At 39.0% G+C, this 22087-nt stretch overlaps 1 protein-coding gene and 1 pseudogene across 1 annotated transcript in view; both read right to left on the bottom strand.

Moving 5' to 3' along the window:
• Nucleotides 1–6833: 6833 nt before the first annotated feature.
• The window catches only part of LOC110298025 (interferon-activable protein 205-A-like), a 34024-nt gene continuing 18770 nt past the window's right edge, over nucleotides 6834–22087 (bottom strand). The window contains 3 exon segments of the mRNA XM_021167072.3: nucleotides 6834–6854; nucleotides 8361–8549; nucleotides 10733–11149. Of these exon segments, the coding sequence (XP_021022731.1) occupies nucleotides 6834–6854; nucleotides 8361–8549; nucleotides 10733–11149 (627 nt within the window).
• LOC147006277 (uncharacterized) lies at nucleotides 11552–14191 on the bottom strand (annotated as a pseudogene).

A 22087-nucleotide genomic window follows, 5' to 3' on the forward strand; every position in this document is an offset into this window, starting at 1 on the left:
CAAAGAGCTTTCTGCTTTTTATAGGAGTTTTTTTTATTAGATTTATTTATGTATTTCATATATGTGGGCACATTGTCTCTGTCTTCAGACACACCAGAAGAAGGCATCGGATCCCCATTATAGATGGTTGTGAACCACCATGTGATAGATGAGACTTTAACTAAAGTTCTCTGGAAGAGCAGTCAGTGCTCTTAAACACTGAGCCATCTCTGCAACCCTTATTACATGTTAGAGCATCTTCTGGGTCCATACCCAGTAGAGGTATAGCTGGCTCCTCAGGTCCAATTTTCTGGGGAACCACCTGATTGATTTCCAGAGCTTGCAATCCCACCAGCAATGGATGGGTGTTCCTCTTTCTCCACATTCTCAGCAGCATCTGCTGTCATCTGAATTTTTGAACTTAGACATTCTAATTGGTGAGAGGTGGAATCTCAGGGTCGTTTTGATTTGCATTCCCCTGATGAATTTGCATTTCACTCATGAATTAAATAAATGACACACAGCAATTTATAAGGATGTCCCATTAAAGAAACATGTTTATTAATTTTACAACAGTGAAATTAAATGAAGTGTTAATTTCATAGAAAACCAGAAAAATAAGTAATTTTGCAAATGAGAATATAAAATCAAAAATTAGGTATGAAAACTATTAAATGATTGGATGTACTACTAAAGCTGTTATATCGAAATGATAGTTTGGCATCTCTACATTAAAAGCATTGAATTGATCTTTTGGGTAGTCACTTTCTTCTTCATATTTTGTGCTTGAATGGGCAATGGTTCTTTTTTTCCTTGGCCTTGGTGACCTTGAAAGAAACAGGGAGGGATTCAATAAGATCCAAGCAACTGAGATAAAGCACTGCTTACATTTCTCCAGTCACCCATCCTTGCCTATTCCACTCAAGAGCCATATATGACCTATTGCCTTCTCAAAGGCTGTTGATCATCTCTGCTTCATCTCCTTCATTGTATTGCCTTATTTTGAGCCACCCCTTTCTGTCTATATGGTCCTTGAAGAGATGGATATTCTTGATCAACTTGAGTTTACTTGGGTAGATTATTTCCCAGATATGGTGAGGTGTATTATAACAAAAATTTAAAAGAATTGATATATTTTCTTTGAAACATTGTTTAGAATACAAAAAGAGCCACAAAACAACTAAAACCAAACAAACTAAGAAACTGGAACACCAACAACAAAACATGGCTGGAGAGATGGCTCAGTGATTATGAGCACTGACTGCTCTTCCAGAGGTCCTGAGATCAGTTCTCAGCAACCACATGGTGGTCACAACCATCTGTAATGTGATCTGATGCCCTTTTCTGGTATATCTGAAGACAGTAACAGTGAACTAATATACATTAAATAAATAAATGAATAAATAAATAAAACTTTAAAGAAAAACAAACAACAAGCAAAACAAACAAACAAACAAACAAACAAAAACCTAAGCAAAACTACATGAAGCCTTGGTTCTCTACTGCACTAAGTTATTAGGTTGATTGGAAGCTCAGGGATTCTTGCATTGAAGGATCTTGAAAACAGAACAATTAATGTGTATGTACCTGTGTCAAAATGCAGCAGCACTTGTAGTTGGACTTCTGTATCTGGGGTATACATTCTGCTAAAGCCATTTTATATTTTAACATAGTTATTTTACAAGAGTCCCTTGATAATTATGTATGTCATAAACTATGTTGACACTGACTCTCTTCCTCTTTTAAATGTTCTACATCTGTGTTTCATGTCACGTCTAATTTATCTTGACCTCTCCATTTGTTTATCTTAATTTGTAGTATACTTTACCTCTATTGCTCCACAATCATGTGATCTATAACCTCCATCACTGATCTGTGTATTCATCTTGTCTAACAATCTGTATGCAGTGGCAGGAAGCCTAGGTGGATCTCAGTTCCACTACTCACTGTCTTTGTCAGTGACTATTCCTGTGCATTTGTAGCTACATCTATGAAATGGAAATAATTCCTATCTCTCTATTGCTGGTTAAGGTCCCAGATCATAGTAAATATTTGGAGGGTGTTCTCTTTAATGGAGCAAAACTGAATTTTCATGCCACCTGTTGAATTTTTTACACAACTCCATCAGCCTAGTTTTGGTAGAGTATTAAATGAAACTAATTTTGGGAAGACTATTATTTCCCTGAAGCACATACCTCCATGTAACTGTACCTCGTAGCTCTCAGAAACCTCTCAGCTGCATTTGAGGTCAATTCAAAGCAGACAAGTCTAATTGTACTACCAATCTGACTGTTGACACTGAGTGGTGTCCAGATATCACCACTTTCATTGCTCCTGTATCATCCCAAATTCCAAAAGCCAAAGTGCAGTCACAAAGCCTGTTCCTAGTTCTGAGTCATTGAAATTAATAGGAACTCACTGTAAAAAGCAGCTTCTCTGATCAAGGCTGAGAGTAGCACTAATCTGTGGATAGAAATATGAATATTTTAAAGGAAACCTGACAATACATTATATGTTTTCTCTCTAGGACCTACTGACCTATAGGTTTTAGGTATTGACAAGGTGTATAATGCTACATATGAATCTTCTCCTGTGTAACAAGCCTCAAGTCCTAACTGAAAACAGTTGGTTCCCACTGTTCCCACCTAACAATCATGCCATCATTGTGCCGGGCATTCTACCTTTTCTTTTGCCCAAAAGTCATGGAAGAATCTGATAACAATGTCACTGGTCTTTCTCTGCAATTTTAATGGCAAAACTTCAGGCAGGAGAGAAGTTGAGTCCTTATGTAAACATCAGAGGGACTGTTGTATACGTTTCCGCCCAGATCAAAATCTTTCACCTTAGAGGAAAGCTTGTTAAGACACAGGATGTTAAAAAGTATGCAGAATAGCAGGGTATTCTAAGAATGGGTGAAACCTCCCATACTGCCTGGAAGATCATTAAAGTAAGAAGTGAATACTTAGAGACTTCAAAGAGTCCCTGAAACAAGATGTAATAGTGTCCTCTCTCCCACAGAAATGTATACTGTATAGGCTGTCAAGCGTGTTCATAGGAATCAGCTAAATACACCTGGAAATGTACAGATGAACCAAGCTGTCTGGAAAAGGCTCAGAGCCAGTGAACTTCCCAAGGAGGTCACTCTCTAATGCATTGGACTGTCTGCAGGCTGTGAAGGGTACTCCAGGTTTCTAGCTGTTGTGAGCTGTCACTCATTTTGGGGTGGACTAGTGACATTGCTGACTTTGGCTCATTTCTGCTCCATAATTAATGCCTCATCAATATTCTTATAAGAACTATAATAAAAATGTATCCCAATGTTTCATCAAATTGGACTTTGATTGTATCTGAACTTTGGTCTGGGATAAGTAGACATTTATTCTTATCTCCCCAGGAATATTGTCCCACAATGTATATATGTATATAGCTAGATTTGGCACTGCCATTCTTGTCTTCATTGCATAGCATTTGTAATATATGTATGTATGTATGTGTATATATATATATATATATATATTAGGATTATGTAAGATTCAAGTCTCTGTGTCAGACTACCATGGAAAAGACACTTTCATTCTGTCTTTGTTTTGTGTTCTATCATAACACTACAGATAGACCATTATATAAGGAGAATAAATGCATTACTCACAGTTCTGGAAGCCTAGAAATCAAAGACCCAATCTTTGGTATTCAATGATGTTTTTTCTTTCTTTCTGTATCTTTTTTGTGAATATGGTGTGGTCAGTGGCTAAGCCAGGGGTTTCCTAAATCTTGCCCTTTTATTCAAAGATTTCGAGTGAAGACTCACATAGATTTTTATAGAAGCAGTAAAATTTTATTCAAAGCAAAATGACAGTTCAGATCAGAAAGCAATATTGTGAGGAACAATTGTGGGCCATATAAGTAAAGGTATTCATGGGCTACAGCTTTTTATTGGATTTTCTTTCATGGAGTTCAAGTTGTTTTGTTGTAGGGATATAACACAGGTGAGTCTTTATTTAAACATATGGGCTTAGATTAGGTAGGCATTTCTTCCTCCTGCATGTGCCTTTCCACAGAGCACTTTACGTTGATTACACACACACAAGTGTACATAGGAAGGAGGTGGTAAACAGGATATCCATCGTAAAAGTTCACTTTAAAGACACAATTTGTCTGGATGTACAGTTACTCAAACTAGTCTCAGGTGGATCAGGCCATCTTTCACATAAGGTTAATGGTCCCATGTCCAGTCCTTCACAGGGTTCAGGCCACTGAGAGGGAGGAGGGGAGTGAGACTTGGGAAGTTTTGACTGTGCTTAGCATATGCCATCTCTTGGCAGGGAATCAAGGGACACCACTCTGCAAGTGGGGAAGTGCAGTCTGCTGTCCTAGGGAAAGACAGAGATGGATGAGAGTGGGGGAGTAGGGAGAGGGGTGGGCCTGCAAGGAGGCCTGGGTCCTCAAGTTCTCAGGCTCTTGGGCACCCAGGCACTGCTGGGAGCTGTGGAAAAGCTGAGAATGGAGTTGTAGCCCACAGGCTGGATCTAGCCCTGGGCTGAGGGGGAAAAGAGGGGAGAGCTCCAGCTGGATCCTGCAGGGATAGAGTCCTTGGCTCAGCAGCAGCTGGCTTAGGTAAGTGGTCATGACTGGGAGTGTAGAAGGCCATTTCCTGGGAGGTTAAACAGCAGCTCTTTAAGCAAAGGCCTTCTCCATTAATTCCCACAGCAGATGCTGATGAAAAGAGGCAGCTCATGGTTTTAAGGCATTTATTGTCATGGCAGAAAGTGGATGAGTAAAACCATACCCCACTTCTTAGGGTGGGCCTGAGGTTAAATACCTTTTTCAGGGAGGAGTGTCTGGGAAGGAAAGCTTAATTGACTAAACCTCCAGGCCTTTCTGTACATGACCTATGGTCATGTCCTCTAGTTTTGGAGGTGCCTGTGGTGCTGCCCTTAGTTAAATGATGGCCACAAATCTATGTAGGGTTGTGGCCTCATGCCAGGAGCCCAGTGTCCAGGAGTGTGTCTAAAAGCCTCTGTCCCTTCAGGGTCACCAGGGTTTCTAACCTTTGCTCAAGCAGGAACCAGGCTGCCTTTCTCAGTCCTACATTTCATGGTATCAAGATGCTTCTGTGACATATTTGAATATTAATAAGGTTCTAATGAAGGCATTTCTAAGGACAGTAATCATCGTCAAGGTTCACAGCATGTATATTTGCAATCTGATGTATGTGGGTGCCATGTTGGCAACAGGTTTCAAGTGTATTGTTTGTAGAATGTTGTGTGTACACAGTACATGTGGATAATGATCTCTGACTAGAAAGTGCATTGTGATTATAGGAGAAGAAAAGTGGAGTTTCTAGGTGCCAAACCATAGTCTGTCCAACCCTGGCATTCAGGAAGAGCAAAGCTAAACCAAAACAAATTAGAAAAGAAAACCAAACAAAGAGAAGTTCATTCCACAAATGTTTTCGAGTGTTAATTTTTTGATGAAAAGAGACCATGAATTACAATCATTCCATTAAGCTCAAATTTCTAGTATCATTAGAATGGGGAATAAGACATGGATTTACAAGATGAGAGAGGTACTCATCCTTAGTTCTTGCCTTTTCCTGCCTGTATTTCCTCTGTTGAAACCCCATCAATCCTCCTTACCTCCAGTTCACACCATTACCCTGGGGGACTGGGAATATTGATGGTAAACAGGACAGGTTCTGGAATCACTTGTGAGAATCCTTTTATTATGTGTAAGATGGGGTTTCTAGACTGCATTAAGGAATTTTAAAACACTCATCTTAAGTGTGGGTGATATCGTTGAATAGGTACAGGTCCTTAACTGAAGAAAGTGGAGAGAGAGAGAGAGAGAGAGAGAGAGAGAGAGAGAGAGAGAGAGAGAGAGAGAGAGAGGTCAACTGTAGAACTCGCTTATCTCTGCTTATCTCTGTTTCTTCCTGCAGGTATATGGCCAACCATCTCACTCTTCTCTACCATTCAACCATGGGCAAAAATAAACCCATTGTTCCTTAAGTTACTTTATCAAGTAAGTTTTCACAGCAGTGAGAGAAGTAAGCAATCCTGTAAAAAGGCCTCTCTGGGAATACCAATTTCTTAATTCCTTTGCTTTCCTTTATCAAAAACCTTCATTTTCCTCTAAAGGTTTCATGTGACTTTATTTGACTCTGGAATTGACAATGGGATTCGTTAGTGTTGAATATAGTATTCCCACCTTAAACACCTCATTTTGGGGGATTTTTTTGAATAATTTTTTTCCAATACCTAAATTCTGTAATGTAGTCACATTACACAGCACAGCAGGGTTGAAGACTTGATCCTGTCCTCAGCATATTAGTTTTGGAACTATGCTCAAGGCTGAGTTCAACCTTCTCCTGCATCTTATTAATACCTTCACTTTCATGGGCAGAAAAGACAGCTTATTTGTTCTTGAACATGCTTTGTCCTTACACATCACATTTGGAGCCTGTATTCTCCAGCTTTATGTGAGGGTCACTAACTTTTTATTTTAAAGCACCCCTCAAATGGTTAAAATATTTCCCCAAAAGCACACTGCTTTACAGAAAAGGTGTCTGTTTTTTAAGTATAAAGCTTATAAATCAACAATTATATAACTTATAGAGACAACATACGAAATTTAGATAATAGAAAAATGTATTAAAAACATAAGAAAGCACCATTTCCTAGAATTAAGAGCTGGTTTTAATAGGGCTGGTATTTCAACAGGCCATATGCACATTTATTTTCTCTACTTGAATCTCTTGTCTTCTGAAACAGTATCATTGGCATCCAGGTTTTCAGATGTATCATCCAGGTACCAGAGAGGATCTCCTGGCTGAGTCTGGATTGAGTGGCTTTCCTTCACTTTCTAGCATTGATGACCTTAAAGAAGAAAACAATGAAGTCAGATCACTTGGAATTCAATGGGGTCCACACCTTTCTTGCTGACTATTCACCATGACTGCCATGTGCCCTTTTCTCACTCTGATCTTAAATACATCTCTGTTCTTGGAGTCAGCATTGTTCCCTTGCTTGGGATTGTAAAATTAGCAAGTCACCCCTACAGCTTCAGCAGAGATGGAAGAGGAGGGTGTGTTACAGAGGTACAGGGGAAAGGAAAGTGTTGTAAGGCCTGAGGTAAGGACTGAGTTGTAGAGTTTCATTGAACAGGGAGGTTGGGAAGAGGGAGAAAAGGCTTTGCTGGTGCAGCTGCCATGGGGAAAAGTTTGGAATTTTGTCTAATGGCTGATGGTATGGAGAATAATTGTAGTGCAAGAGCATTTCTATGTGACTGAAAAAGTCATCGCTTATGTTTCTTTTGATCACATTATAATAGTGGTGTGTGTGTGTGTGTGTGTGTGTGTGTGTGTGTGTGTGTGTGTGTGCGCGTGCGTGTTTGTTTGTGTGTGTGTGTGCTTGTATATTATAAAATTAATCACACACAGATCTGTGTAAGTACTACAAGGAGAGGGATTTTAGCACCTTGTTGTGGATTTCCCTGGTATTATTTGTAGTTTGATGTAGTTTAATTCTCTGTCCTCAAGAGAGACTGCCTGACAAGGAGTGGATGGTTTCACTTGGGTGATTTCATATGAACCTTCTCCCTATTTTAACTGATCAAACAAAGGCTAGAGGCTGTGATTGGGCAGTGGAAGGGAAAGGTGGAGCTGGAGGTTTTAGAGAGGTTGGAGAGAGGAAGGAGAGAGGCAGATGAGGAAAAGGAAGAGACAGAAAAAAAGGAGGTTGAAGGAAGATGGAGCAGAACCACGTGGTCTGAAGAAGCCGCAAGTAGCCAGGGATCTCATAACTGGGAATAGAGTAGTGTAGTGGTAGATCTGCCCAACTTCACTGTGCAGCTTATAAATATTATAACTAAGTGGTGTGGTGCATTGTTTGCACAGGCTCATTGGTTTGGAGATTTACTACAAAACCTTGTCATCTGATTTTCTCAGGCCATCCTTGGGAACTTATGATTTCTGTCCATGATCCTCTGCAACAGAAAGCATTCGCATGTTGTAAATGAAGACCCTGATGTTCTTTTTGGTTTGTCTTTGGCCAATTTGAAAAATCAGATAATCAGAATTTGAAACGAACATCTTAATTTTCCCATGTCCTGTCAACTATTCTCTCTGCTTTAATAAATGGGATAATTTTTTTTAAATCAACGAACTAAACATATAACAGTATTTGTGTCTTTCCAAATTTGTTTTCCTTATTATGATATAAAAACCCCTATAAAATGATAGAATGAAGGTTATATGTTACATGAGCAGACCTTAACTTTTCCTCTACCTATTGGATTTTCTATGTAAAGCCAACAGCCACACTTTACCAGCGTATTAAAAAGGAGATGATTCTCAGGAAGGATGGTGTTTCCTAGGCACGTACCTGCATGTAACTGTGCCTTACAGACCTCAGCTGCCACCCATCTTCAGTGGAAGTCAATTCAAAACAGACAAGTCTAAGTTTACTGCCTGGTTCACACTTGACATTGGTGAGTCGTCCATAAACCACCACTTCCATTCTCCCTGTATCATCTTCAATTCTATAGTAAATGACGTTATTCCTCTCAGTTTTCTGAAAAAATAATTTAATATTGAACCTTCTACGAAATGCATGAAAGCTTGTCACATCTATGATAAATAAAGTATGTCAACATCAACTGGTCCCCGACAAGGCATCTATGGTTCTTAGTTTTAGAATTGGGGGTACAATATCAGTGAGATGGCTCAGTGGGTAAGGGTGCTTGTGGTCAAGCCTGATGACCTGGGCTCAATTATCAGGGTTCATAATAGAAGAAGAAAACTCATTCCTGAAACTTGCCTTCCAACCTCAATACTAGTTTTCTGACCTTTGTGATTCTCCTCGACACTCACAGACAAAATAAAATAAATACTGAAAAAGTAAAATTACTGAAACTAAATAGTTTAGGTTGTTCCAGTGAACACATCTTTTCTTGGAAATCATCCTGGGATTTTATTTGTGAGTCTAGCCTTTAATGACTGAACCATCTCTCCAGCCTTGGAAACACCTCTTAAGCTTTACCTGTTTGTGGTCTTTATCTACTGGGTATCTTCAGGAAAAAACAGTATCTTCCTAAGCACTAGTAGTAAGATATCAGAATAGCTGAGATTTCTTAAGGTTCTCATACAAAGTATCAAAAAGGGGAAAAAAACACAACAAAAGTAAACAACAAAACAGTCTGATTTCCATTGCAGGTTTTGTAGGTACATCCAAGAGGCCTGAGATGAAAGGTTACATGTGCTTCACTGTGACATTGGGGAACATTATTATAAGCCCACAATATTTCACTTAATTTAACTTGTATTGAAAATAAAGTTATTTTCATACAATATATTCTGATCATAGTATATCTTCACCTATCTCCTCTCAGATAATTCTAACCTACCCACCCTGATATCTCTACATCATTCTCTTGATCAAAAAAACAAACAAACAGGCAATTTAAAAAGACAAACAACAAGAATAAAACAAAATGAACTAACAGTCAAAAAAGAAACAAAGAAATAGCAGAAGAAATACATACACAGATATATAGACACATATGTACACACATGCACAAAAATGCACACACGTGTACATAGACATATACACACATGCACACACATGCACACATACATGTATATAATGCACACACATATGCACAAATATATAAACACATGCACACACACATGCACACATACATGTATATAATGCACACGCATGTGCACAAATATATAAACACATGCCCACACACATACACACATGCATACATACATGTACATAACGCACACACATATACACCCATGTACACACATGTGCACACCCACATGCATACAAACACAACTCCTTTAAAAATGGCTCACATTTGCTCAGTGCACACCTCGATTCACTCTACTCCAAATCTCACAAATGTTAAGTCACTACAGCATTTAGTTCTGGTGTGCTAGTTCGTATCCCACTGACTTTACTTGTTGTGTAATCTAATGTGCCTGCGCAGCCAAAGACAGAATAGATAACATTTAAAAAGCTATGACTGTATCCATGTACATGGAATTCTAAAATTATACATTGAACAAGCACACAAATGAATTGGCGTATTGGCACTTAATGAAAGATTCCAAAGTTATAGAATTCTTTAAATTTCCCTGCTTTCACTGTGTCCAGTTATAAACTCTGAAATTAAGCTTTTCTGTTAAACTCCTCTTTCATTATTTAAGACAATATTCTCTTTATCAAAAGATCTTGCGAAAAGAAGAAAGCATATGAGAATGAGAACACATTAGAGATATAATCCTGGCTTGCTAGACATGGCTTCATTCTAGGGCAGAATAATCTATTTGGTATCTTCTACTCCTCGTTTCAAACTATATCAAGGCTAGGAGTTTGGCTCTTTATTCACAACTGAGTTGCCCCTAATACAAGTAAGGAAGCTATCAAAGAGATAAAATCTAAAACATAAATGTGCTGTAAACTAAACAGTGTCTGGGATTAGAGTGGCTATTAATGAATTTTCCTAGTCAGGAAAGTGCCAAAGGTTATTAATGAATCTCTTTCTAAGGAATATCCTAGTGGAGCCAGGAGAAGAATGGTAAGAGACTACAGAAATCCCAAAAGTGAGGAAGCCTGGCCTGGTCATTTTCTGTTTTGGAAGGCAATGATTTCCTGTGTTAAGTAAGTTGAGCAAATTCCTCTTGAGCTAAATAAAACTTAAAATCTGAGATTGCAGAAGAAATTTTACAAACAATGCAATGGCTTACCTTAATTACTAAAAATATTCCATTCACAAATGTCCCCATTGTTTGTGAGAAAAGATAAGAAATTTTGGGAGTTGCTTTAGCTTTTTGCTTCAGTGTATCTGAGACAACCATTGGTGGGTTTTTGTTCACATCAGACACAGAGGAATAGCTGTGTATCTCCAGAAACCCATTGCGCCCAAAATAATGTGATATGGCAATGATCTTTCCTTTGATGAACTTGCTCATTAGACCTGTGTCAAAAACCTTCACTCTGAAGAACTCAGTTTCAGTAGCCACGGTAGCATGAAGCATTCTTTTCTTTTCTTCCAGGTCATATGTAAATGGTTCTGTTACTTTCAACACCATCACTTGTTTGGGACCTTGATGGTGACCTTCTTCCCTAGAAGGCTCCTTTGGTACAGTTCCTCTCCTTGGTGTCTACATAAAACACACATGGGGTGAGAAGATATAGTTCAGACAGCTCATAAGGAACAATCCCACTGAATAGAATGGAGAACATATAAACAATGGTTGGCATACTAAAAGCTACCTAAAGGAAGAAATGTATATTTACTTAAATATTTACTTAAAATTTACCTAAATCACAATCTAGTGATTCCAATTCATAGAAATTATACCTGGTAGATAAAGGTATTATACATGTGGGGAATTGAATCCAAAGCCTTCAAAGCTCTGGTCAAGTTTTCTATCTCGGAACATTTTGAAGATTTCAATTAAAAAAGTTTTCTTAAAAAAAAAAAATAGAGTTCCTTTCCAAAAGGGTTAGGTAGGCAGGCACAGGAAGATCATCTCAATCACTGTTAAGCACTGCTAAGTGATTCATGCTGTTGAAGTTGCACATGGAGCCAGAAGACTGCAGGGTGTTGTTGCTGAAGACACACGGGGTGCTTGGACTTTTATGAATGCTTTTACTTTAGGAAGTGGAAGAGCCTTTCCAGTACCGAATACTGATCCTTGCATCAACTGAGTGATGAACACACTTGTGGACACTGTTGTTGGAGGAGCATGAAGAGCCTGGACACAATTGGATCCTGTTCCTGGATGAATTTGAGTAGCCTGGGCTCTGCATGTGGCTACTGACATAGGTACCTGAGGAGTTGTAAGACTGCTGGGTGTTACTGAAAGAAGTGCCTGAGAAGCCAGGAAATAATTTGGTACTATTGGTAAAGATACTGGAGGGTCCAGTACGTTATGGATGCTTTATGCTACTGGATTTTGTTGTTTGAGGTACCTGTGCGACAGTGATGCTTCTGGAAATAGCTGCTAGAGTATGAAGACCCTGAGCATAGTTAGATGCTGTTGCTGGAGGAGACATCTTTAGGAGCTGGGCTTCCCTATTCAATGTTGCTGAAGGTACTGTAGTAGTTTGGACATTTCTGAATGCTATTGCTTGAGTGTGAGGGGTCTTTGTGCTATTGAATGCTGCCAGTTTAGGAAGATGAAGGTCCTGGGTACTTCTGGGTACTGTTATTGGAGACATCTGAGGCACACTGGAAGAATGGAACACTGTGTCTGAGGCATAAGAGGAACCCTGACATTACTGAATGCTCTTGATAATAGTACATGAGGAGTCTGGGCACCACTGAACAGGATGGAAGGTACAGAGTTCAGATGAATGTTGGAGTCTGAGGCTAGAGATACTGGAAAATTCTGGCAAGGAGATGTTGAAAATCCTGGAGATATCTTCAAATCCCAGTGTGCTTCTAGACGCTTCTGAGAAGACTGAAGGCTACTAGAAGCAATTGCTGCAAGTCCTTCAAAAGTTAAGATTTCACTTACAGCTGGGAAGTTGCTGGTTATTAAGAATTCTACAAGCTGGTACTTTTCCTTGGGACCCTCTGTCTTTATGATACTGTTTTTGGATGATTGTGTTTTTCTGCTTCTAAAGGAAAGTAGAATGATATATATTTTTTAATCCTGCATAATGGCTTTTGCGAATACCTGAAAGATTGTGCTGACAGAACCCTGATACAGCTCTCTCTTGTTAGGCTTTGCCAGAGCCTGGCAAATACAGATGTGGATGCTCAGAGTCAGCTATTGGATGGAACACAGGGCCCCCAATGGAGGAGCTAGAGAAAGTACCCAAGGAGCTAAAGGGATCTGCAACCCTATAGGTGGAACAACAATATGAACTAACCAGTATTCCCCAGAGCTGTGTCTCTAGTTGCATATGTAGCAGAGGATGGCCTAGTCGGCCATCAATGGGAGTAGAGGCTCTTGGTCTTATGAAGATCATATGCCCCAGTACAGGGGAAAGCAAGGGCCAGGAAGTGGGAGTGGGTGGGTTGGGGAGCAGGGCGGGGGTGGGTGTAAGGGGCTTTGGGGATAACATTTGAAATGTAAATGAAGAAAATATCTAATAAAAATATTTTTTAAAAAAAGAGTCAGAACAAAAACCTCTTTTCATTTTCCCTTCTGAAAAGCAGACCTTGATCCTGTCAGTTTTCTCATGGGCTGAAGGAAGTATTTCAGAGAAAACTGAGAAAACTGACAGGATAAAGCCCACACTTAGGGATTTCTAACACTCAGCAAAATAATTATTGAATCAAGTTACACTTTCTTGGGCTGATGCATGTTTTTCATTTTATTGTTATCATTCTTTATGACTACGAATAAGTAGACATGCTTAAAGATCTCATGTTCCAAATTCCACTCTGATATGCTACATGCAGAGTTCTGATGTCATGGTACAATGCAACATAAGGTACTAATGCAGTTAGTGTTTCCAAATATACACCTTGCGAACGAAGGAACACATTAAAGAAAAAAATTAGTAGGAAGTTTTCAAGATTATGACCATTGTTGTTATATTATGAAGATTTCATAAAGGAAACAGGAAATTATTATAGCTGATGAGAAATGGCTGGGAGACTGTAGTGAATTCCTGTCAGGGGTCTGAGTTAACTTACAGATCCTGGAGAGGCCTGAGGTTGATCCTCCACAAGGTCAAGGTTGGACATTGCCTGGGACAGCATGTCTGTTTGTGTAGATACATTCTTATTGTTTGAGTTCTCCTATTTAAAATGAAAAAAAAAAAGATTGTTCTCCTTTATACCTTGATAGTTACTTTCAAAGTCACAGACATTATTGGCACTTTTTCCTTTAGTTCTTTTCACAGAATATCTTTGCTCTCTAATTTTTCCCGTGGAATGACAGCACATCTTCAGATAACTTTACATTCCAGATACCTTAACAAAGATTAAAAACTACAGTGTGCAAATATGTTTTAAATAATAGTTTGCTCTCAGTTTTTCTGCCCCCCACTCCATGACTTCTTCTTTGTGCCTGCTTGCCAGTTCTTGCTGGGTTCTCCTTTTCTATGCAAGATTGTCCCGACTTCTGCTTTCTAATTACATCTATTCACCCACCCTTTCCATTTCTACCCTCTCTGACGACTACTTCCTTCCTGCTCATGATCTTTTTTCTACCTTTGTGTCTTACTCACAACTTCACATCCATGTCCCCCACCCCACACACATAATGTACTGCTCTGTAACTACAATATTTCAGAGGACAAGTGCTCTTCTGTGATGGAATGTCTGGTATAATTGTATTGGACACTGACCACAGATAGATTGGTCAATTACAACTTTTACTTGTGTTTTTCTTTGCATTTCACATTCTCTCTAATTAAGATATTAATTTTTGTACTTGTCTTCAAGATCTGAAATCCTCTTGTCTATAATCTGTTGGAGGAGCCTATATCTGAGATGTTTGACTTCCTAGGTTTTTTCATTTCCAGTTTTATTTAAGTTTGGGTTTCCTTAGTGATTCCTTATCTTCATAAAATGCTATTTTCATGTTTGAATTGTTATAATCATGTCATTCAATTATATATATTTTCAAAACCTTTATAAAGCCTTTTCATATTTTCAAGCATATGTAAAATTGCTATTTCAAAGTCTTTGCCTCATGCTTCAGATAAATTTCTTTTCTCTGAGCCTGTTACAGATTGCTGTTTGCAGGAAGAGTCATAGTCTCCTGGTTGCTCTTATTTGTATTTTTGTGCTGGAATCTATATCCAAGGAGTTACAATATTTGAAGAGGTTGTGGATTTGCTTTAAAATGTATTGAAAAGTGGAATGCAAGCTGCCAAACAAGAAAGTCAATTAATACTCCTTTCTAGTTGTAAGCCTATGAACAACAACAATCGCCATCACAGAAAGATATATCCCCAATGGGACATAGTGGCCCTTGTATTTTGGAGGTAACCAACAACTCTCCAATTGGACCTAGGAAACCCTCGACTGCAAGGACTTTATACATAATCCTGAAAATCTAGACAGATACTGGCTGGTGATGTCATGGTCCCTAGAGAAAAGGAGAACGGCCAATTTGATTTCCTAAACCAGTAAAATTGCCAGCTGCATTTCATTCTAAAAATTCATCCTTAAACCTACAGATAAGAATAGCTCTCACCATTCTTCAAAGAAGCTACTTTTTGAAGCAAGTGAAAATATCACATGAATCCTCATCTGATAAAAATCAACAGAGTAACAGGCTATGATCCCATCCCTAGTTGACACATCTATAATATTCTATGCCCAAGGCTCAGGGAACAGATAAAAGAAGGTAAAAAAGTAGGTGACCAGCTTGTTTATTACAAGAGCGTGTATTCTATACATGGCAGAAGCTGCATCCATGAAAATTTAATAATATGGCTGCCTTAATAAGACATTCACAACGACAACAGGAGTTCACATGCCAACCTGGATTGATGAAATCTCAAATACCTTGTCTCTAGATGAAGATCTACAGGAATTAATGGCTATTAAGATAGGTAGAATCAATCTTTTCCGTGTTGAGCCAAGCCTCCTGCCAGTTTATATCTAATCCCTTGCGACCATTCCTAATCATGGATACATACAAACAACACACATACATGGAAGAGCCAACACTGATCCTGGCTTCCACACAGCCACCTGCTCTCTTTAGAACAGGGGCAGGACTCACCATGCTGGAAATTTCTTCTGTGATTCTTTATCTTGACCCTAGGTGTTCAATAAGGCAAGAAACGGAGCTTGTCTTCTTTGAGTAGGAAGATAAATGAATTTGCTATCAGATGGACAGCAAATTAAGAATTTATAAAATTGTTAGGGAAATGACACTGGTTAAATACTCTTCTCGGTATGAGCTCTTCTGAGTGTCTCTGAGTGATTTCCTTGAGTTGGCAGTGACTAATCAGTGAGAAACATCCCCCCAATTATTCATAGATTTTGACTTATTGCCCAGGAAAACAGTCACAAGGACACTCATCTATACTCAGTAGTTATTCTGACAAATCATAACAGGTACAAGTTCAGACATGGACAGGTTCTTATCTAACACACTTATAGGTAGATGTCTAGGAGTCAACATACCATTCAAGATGCATAACATCTCATTTAAAAGAGGTAAGACATTCATCCCCTCCTCCCTCTCATGTTACGGAACCTGAGAGGTGATAGAAATACAATTAGTAAGCTATCTATTACCACTAGTATTTGAATGCTTTTACTAAAAAGAGGATAGTCTGAATTGGAATTGCTTTTCTTTAAAGCACTTTCTGATGGACTTATTTATTCACTGCTGCAAGCTGTGGATTTCAGAGTGTAAGGTTGCTATAATATACAAATCCAATCTCAAGTAAAAATACAGCAGTCTGGCATTGGTTGTCTTCTGGATGGCAGAAGTGAAAATAGTGCCTTAGTGTTTCTGCAGTATTTGTGGATAGGTAGGTCAGCTTGAGGCCTATTTAATAAAGGTTTCAATTCCCTGAAAAGCATGTAAGATCTCTTAGCTTCTAGAAGAATCAGAGATTAAAAGGACTTCTCTAATTGTGTTTTTTCAAGTTGACTAGTGGATGGTTTCTGGAATAATATTTTTAAACTACTACAATCATGTGGCATGGAGCCAGAATATATGAGATGCATTTTAAGATTTGGTTCTTGGCAGGTTTTGAGCTCTTTTGTGTTTGACAGCAGTGGGTGACAGGAGCCAGTAGTAAGGGGCAGCATCAAGTATAATTCAAGGTCACAGCTCTTCCTCAGGGTCTGAATATAAAGACTCCTAGATCTTGTATAAACCTAGGAACTTTAGGTCTCTTGATATGTGCTATATATGAAAAGGTTTAAAGACTAATATTGGAAACATCTAAAGACAGTTGAATAAAGAACAAGTTAAATAAAAGCACAGATGATGTGGTGTAAGCCATAGACACCTGTGGCTTCTCTTTTGTAGATTTTAGATGCCATGTGGATGTAGTGCACTCAGTAGAGTAGACCATTGATCCAGTCACAGATAGGTAGGAAAATGAGCTAACTCAGGAATTAAAGGGTCAAAAGTCTGATGCTGTGGTACATGCCTTTATCTCAGCACCAAGTCCTGGAGAAAGGACTATTCCTGTGAGTTTGAAGCTAGCCTAATCTATATAATGAGTTCCAGGTTTGATGGAGTTACATAGCTCAAAAAACAATCAAACAAACAAATAAACAAGAACGTGTGTAAAGAATAAGCATGTGTCAGCCTGTTTTCACTTTGCATTATCTCTTCATTTCATAATCATTTAGTATGCAGCACACAAATCTCTCTCACTGGATTGGTAGGTCAGAGCTCCTAAATCCACTTTATGCAGAAGATGAAGCAAGAGAATGCTAAAGAGGCATTCTTCTTGATTTTTATGGATTGGCTAAATATTTGGAAATTTGTCATGTCATACAGATTTCTCAGGCCAAAACTAAGCAAACAAGGATAGGTTAGGAATTAAAGACTTAGTCATGGGAAACTTACATACAAGGTGATGTTGGTATTCATCATAGGATGCAGATCACAACCATTATAAGCTTGGCAAGATATGCCCAGGGGTATAGTAGTGAATATCATGGGAGAAATCAGCCATTGCATTTTTGGATTTAAAGCAAAATATCCATTCCTATATATGTACATACATACACCCACACATATATGTATGCATACATTATATTAAAATAATTATCAAAGAAAAAAGATTTGAAACTGAGAGTTAGTGGAATCTGGGAGACTAAAAAGTTTTTTAGGTCTTTAGTTTCTCTTAATATATATTTTGATCTGATGTAAGCTAATAATCCAGTATTGCCTATCTGTATCATGCAGGGTCTTTGGGTGGTTGAGACAGGTCGATCTGTGCGTTTGTGAATCTGTTCTGCATAGTGAGTTCCAGTGCATATAGAGTTACACAGTTGGACCATATTTCAAGAAAACAAAACAACAGCAACAAACAAGGGAAAACCAAATAATAAATGGAAAAAAGACTAATCAACAAACTTTCTAGAGAAAGCAAAGGATCCAGTTTTATGGTCTTGAGTTCTCAGATATAACAGCAAAAACATGTGAATTGCACTAAAAAAATGTTTAAATTAGACTGAAATAAGCTATAGAGTTGGCCATCATTGGGAAAAGAGGCCCCGTGGTCTTGAAAACTTTATATGCTCCAGTACAGGGAAAACACCAGGGCCAAGAAGTGGGAGTGGGTGGGTAGGGGAACAGGTGAGGGGAAGGTATAGGGGACTTTCAGGATAGCATTTGAAATGTGAATGGAGTAAATACCTAATAAAAAATTGGAAAAAAATATGCTACCACCAGCAATGGATAATTGTTTCCCTTCCTCTACAGCATCATAGCATAAGCTGTCACTTGTTTCACTGGAATTAGTCATTCTGACAGGTATAAGATGAAATATGGATTGGGGACCTGGGAGGGAAGGTGGACAGGGAGGGAGGATTGAGGCAGTGGGGGGGGGGGAACTGATCTGGTATTGGATGAGGGAGAAGGACTGAAGCTGTGTGGGTCAGCAGAAAAAATGGAAACAGGCAACTTCGGGAAATAGGAGGTTGGGGGTACCCTCCAGAATGCACCATAGTTCTGGGAGGTGAGACATTCTCAGGACTCAAAGTGAGGGACCTTAGATGAAATGCCAGACAGTAGGCAGAGGGAACATATTGAGTCCACCTCCAGCAAGAAGACAGTACATCAAGTGAGGAATGGGATTACCATCCCACAGTCACAACTCTGGCCCATAATTGTTCCTATCTGAAAGAACTGCAGGGATGGAAATGGAGAGGAGCCTGAGGATAAGAAGGTCCAGCAACAGGTCCAAAGTGGGATCCAGCTCAAGGGAAGGCCAGAAAGCTTGACACTATTAATGAGGCTATAGAGCACTCACAAAAATGGACCTAGCAGAACAGCACTCCAGAAGACCCAACAAGCACTTGAATGAGTCAGATTCAGATATTTGCACCCAACTAATGGACAGAAGCAGCTGGTCCCCATTGTTGTATTAGGGAAGGCTGAAAGAGGAAGGGGAGAAGGGCAGTCCTGTAGGAGAACCAGCAGTCTCAATTAATCTGGACCCCCAAGATTTCTTAAACACTGGACCACCAAATAGGCAGCATACATCAGCTGATATGAAGCAACCAAGACACATTCAATAGAGGACTTCCAGGTCTGTGTTCATTCAGAGATGATGCACCTAACCCTCAAGAGACTTGAAGCCCCAGGGAGTTTAGAGGTCAGGTATGGTGGGGGGTGGGGGACATCCATATGGAGACAGGGGAATGGGGAGGAGGTATGGGATGTGGAATAGTCAGAGGGTGGATGGGGGTGAGAATAAAATACGGAGTGTAAAACAATGATTTATTAAAAAAAAAAGAATCAAGAGAAAAGATAAAATATGGCAATAGTTTTGAATTGCATTTCCCTGATGGCTAAGGATTTTGAATATTTAAGTGCTTCTTGGCCATTTGTGTTTCCTATTTTGAGAATTCTGTTTTCAGATCTGTACCCTAATTTTCAATTGAGTTACTTGTTTCTTGATTACCTAGTGTTTTGAGTTCTTTATGCATTTTGGATAGTAGCCCTCTATCAGAAGTGTAGTTGGTAAAGATCTTGTCCCAGCAGTGTGTAGACTGTTGCTTTGTTTGAGTGATACCATCTTTGCCATACAGAAGCTTTCCAACTTCCCACGGTCCCATTCATTAATTGTTGGTGGTCTTGGTACCTGTGCTAGCTAATGATGTTCTGTTTAGAAGGGCTTTCTTTTTACTTTTTCTTTTTTCTTTTCTCTTTTCTTCTTCTTCTTCTTCTTCTTCTTCTTCTTCTTCTTCTTCTTCTTCTTCTTCTTCTTCTTCTTCTTCTTCTTCTTCTCTTTAGCTTTAAGAACCTTATGTGGTTAATGTGTGTTCTTTAGCAGGCAACAAGAATATTTCTCAAAATAGAGTTTCTGTGACTACATTTTCACACTAAATTTAGGACACACTGCATTTCAATTGCCTCATTTTGGTAAGGAAACACGTTTCATCATTACTTTTTGTATTTTCACATACTCATTTCACAGAACACAGTACAATTCATTATATCTAAAAGAAAAGTACATTAATATACATGCTACACAAACACAGTACATGCCTGTGTGTTACTCTCTGTGTGAATAACCAAAAGACTGTTTCATTTTGTGTTTCCATATAGAGTTAGCTTTAAATATCTTATGTGGTAAACGTGTGTGTGTTTTTTTTAAATATTTTTATTAGGTATTTTGCTCATTTACATTACCAATGCTATCCCAAAAGTCCCCCATACCCTCCCCCCCCTACTCCCCTACCCAACCAGTCCGACTTTTTGTCCCTGGCATTCCCCTGTACTGGGGCATATAAAGTTTGCATGACCAATGGACTTCTCCTTCCAGTGATGGCCGACTAGGCTATCTTTTGATACATATGCAGCTAGAGACGAGAGCTCCAGGGTACTGTTTAGTTCATATTGTTATTCCACCTATAGGGTTGCAGATCCCTTTAGCTCCTTGGGTACTTTCTCTAGCTCCTCCATTGGGGGCCCTGTGATCCATCCATTAACTGACTGTGAGCATCCACTTCTGTGTTTGCAAAGCCCCGGCATAGTTTCAGAAGAGACAGCTATATTAGGGTCCTTTCAGCAAAATCTTGCTAGTGTATGCAATGGTGTCAGCGTTTGGAGGCTGATTATGGGATGGATCCCTTGTTATGGAGGTTTCTAGATGGTCCATCATTTTGTCTCAGTTCCAAATTTGTCTCTGTAACACCTTCCATGAAAGTTTTGTTCCCAATTCTAAGAAGGGGCAAAGTATCCACACTTTGGTCTTTGGTCTTCTTGAGTTTCATGTGTTTCACACGTTGTATCTTATAACTTGGGTATTCGAAGTTTCTGGGCAAATATTCACTTATCAGTGAGTATATATCATTTGAGTTCTTTTGTGATTGGGTTACCTCACTCAGGATGATGCCCTCCAGGTCCATCACTTTGCCTAGGAATTTCATAAATTCATTCTTTTTAATAGCTGAGTAGTACTCCATTGTGTAAATGTACCACATTTTTGTATCCATTCCTCTGTTGAGGGGCATCTGGGTACTTTCCAACTTCTGGCTATTATAAATAAGTCTGCTATGAACATAGTGGAGCATGTGTTTTTCTTATCAGTTGGAACATCTTCTGAATATATGCCCAGGAGAGGTATTGCAGGATCCTAAGGTAGTAATATGTCCAATTTTCTGAGGAACCACTAGACTGATTTCCAGAGTGGTTGTACAAGCTTGCAATCCCACCAAAAATGGAGGAGTGTTCCTCTTTCTCCACATCCTCTCCAGCATCTGCTGTCACCTGAATTTTTGATATTAGCCATTCTGACTGGTGTGAGATGGAATCTCAGGGTTGTTTTGATTTGCATTTCCCTGATGATTAAGGATGCTGAACATTTTTTCAGGTGCTTCTCAGCCATTCATTATTCCTCAGGTAAGAATTCTTTGTTTAGCTATGAGCCCCATTTTTAATGGGGTTATTTGATTTTCTGGAATCCACCTTCTTGAGTTCTTTATATATAATTAGGTATTAGTCCCCTATCTAATTTAGGATAGGTAAAGATCCTTTCCCAATCTGTTGGTGGCCTTTTTGTCTCATTGTCGGTGTCTTTTGCCTTGCAGAAGCTTTGCAGTTTTATGAGGTCCCATTTGTCAATTCTCGATCTACAGCACAAGCCATTGCTGTTCTATTCAGGAGTTTTTCTCCTGTACCCATATCTTCGAGGCTTTTCCCTACTTTCTCCTCTATAAGTTTCAGTATCTCTAGTTTTATATGGAGTTTCTTGATCCACTTAGATTTGACCTTAGTACAAGGAGATAGGAATGGATCAGTTCGCATTCTTTTACATGATAAATGCCAGTTGTCCCAGCACCATTTGTTGAAAATCCTGTCTTTTTTCCACTGGGTGGTTTTAGCTCCCTTGTCAAAGATCAAGTGACCATAGGTGTGTGGGTTCATTTCTGGGTCTTCAATTCTATTCCATTGGTCTACTTGTCTGTTGCTATACCAGTA

Source organism: Mus caroli, unplaced genomic scaffold, assembly GCF_978045245.1.
Source record: "Mus caroli unplaced genomic scaffold, Mus_caroli_1 scaffold_1, whole genome shotgun sequence".
NCBI classification, from domain to species: domain Eukaryota; kingdom Metazoa; phylum Chordata; class Mammalia; order Rodentia; family Muridae; genus Mus; species Mus caroli.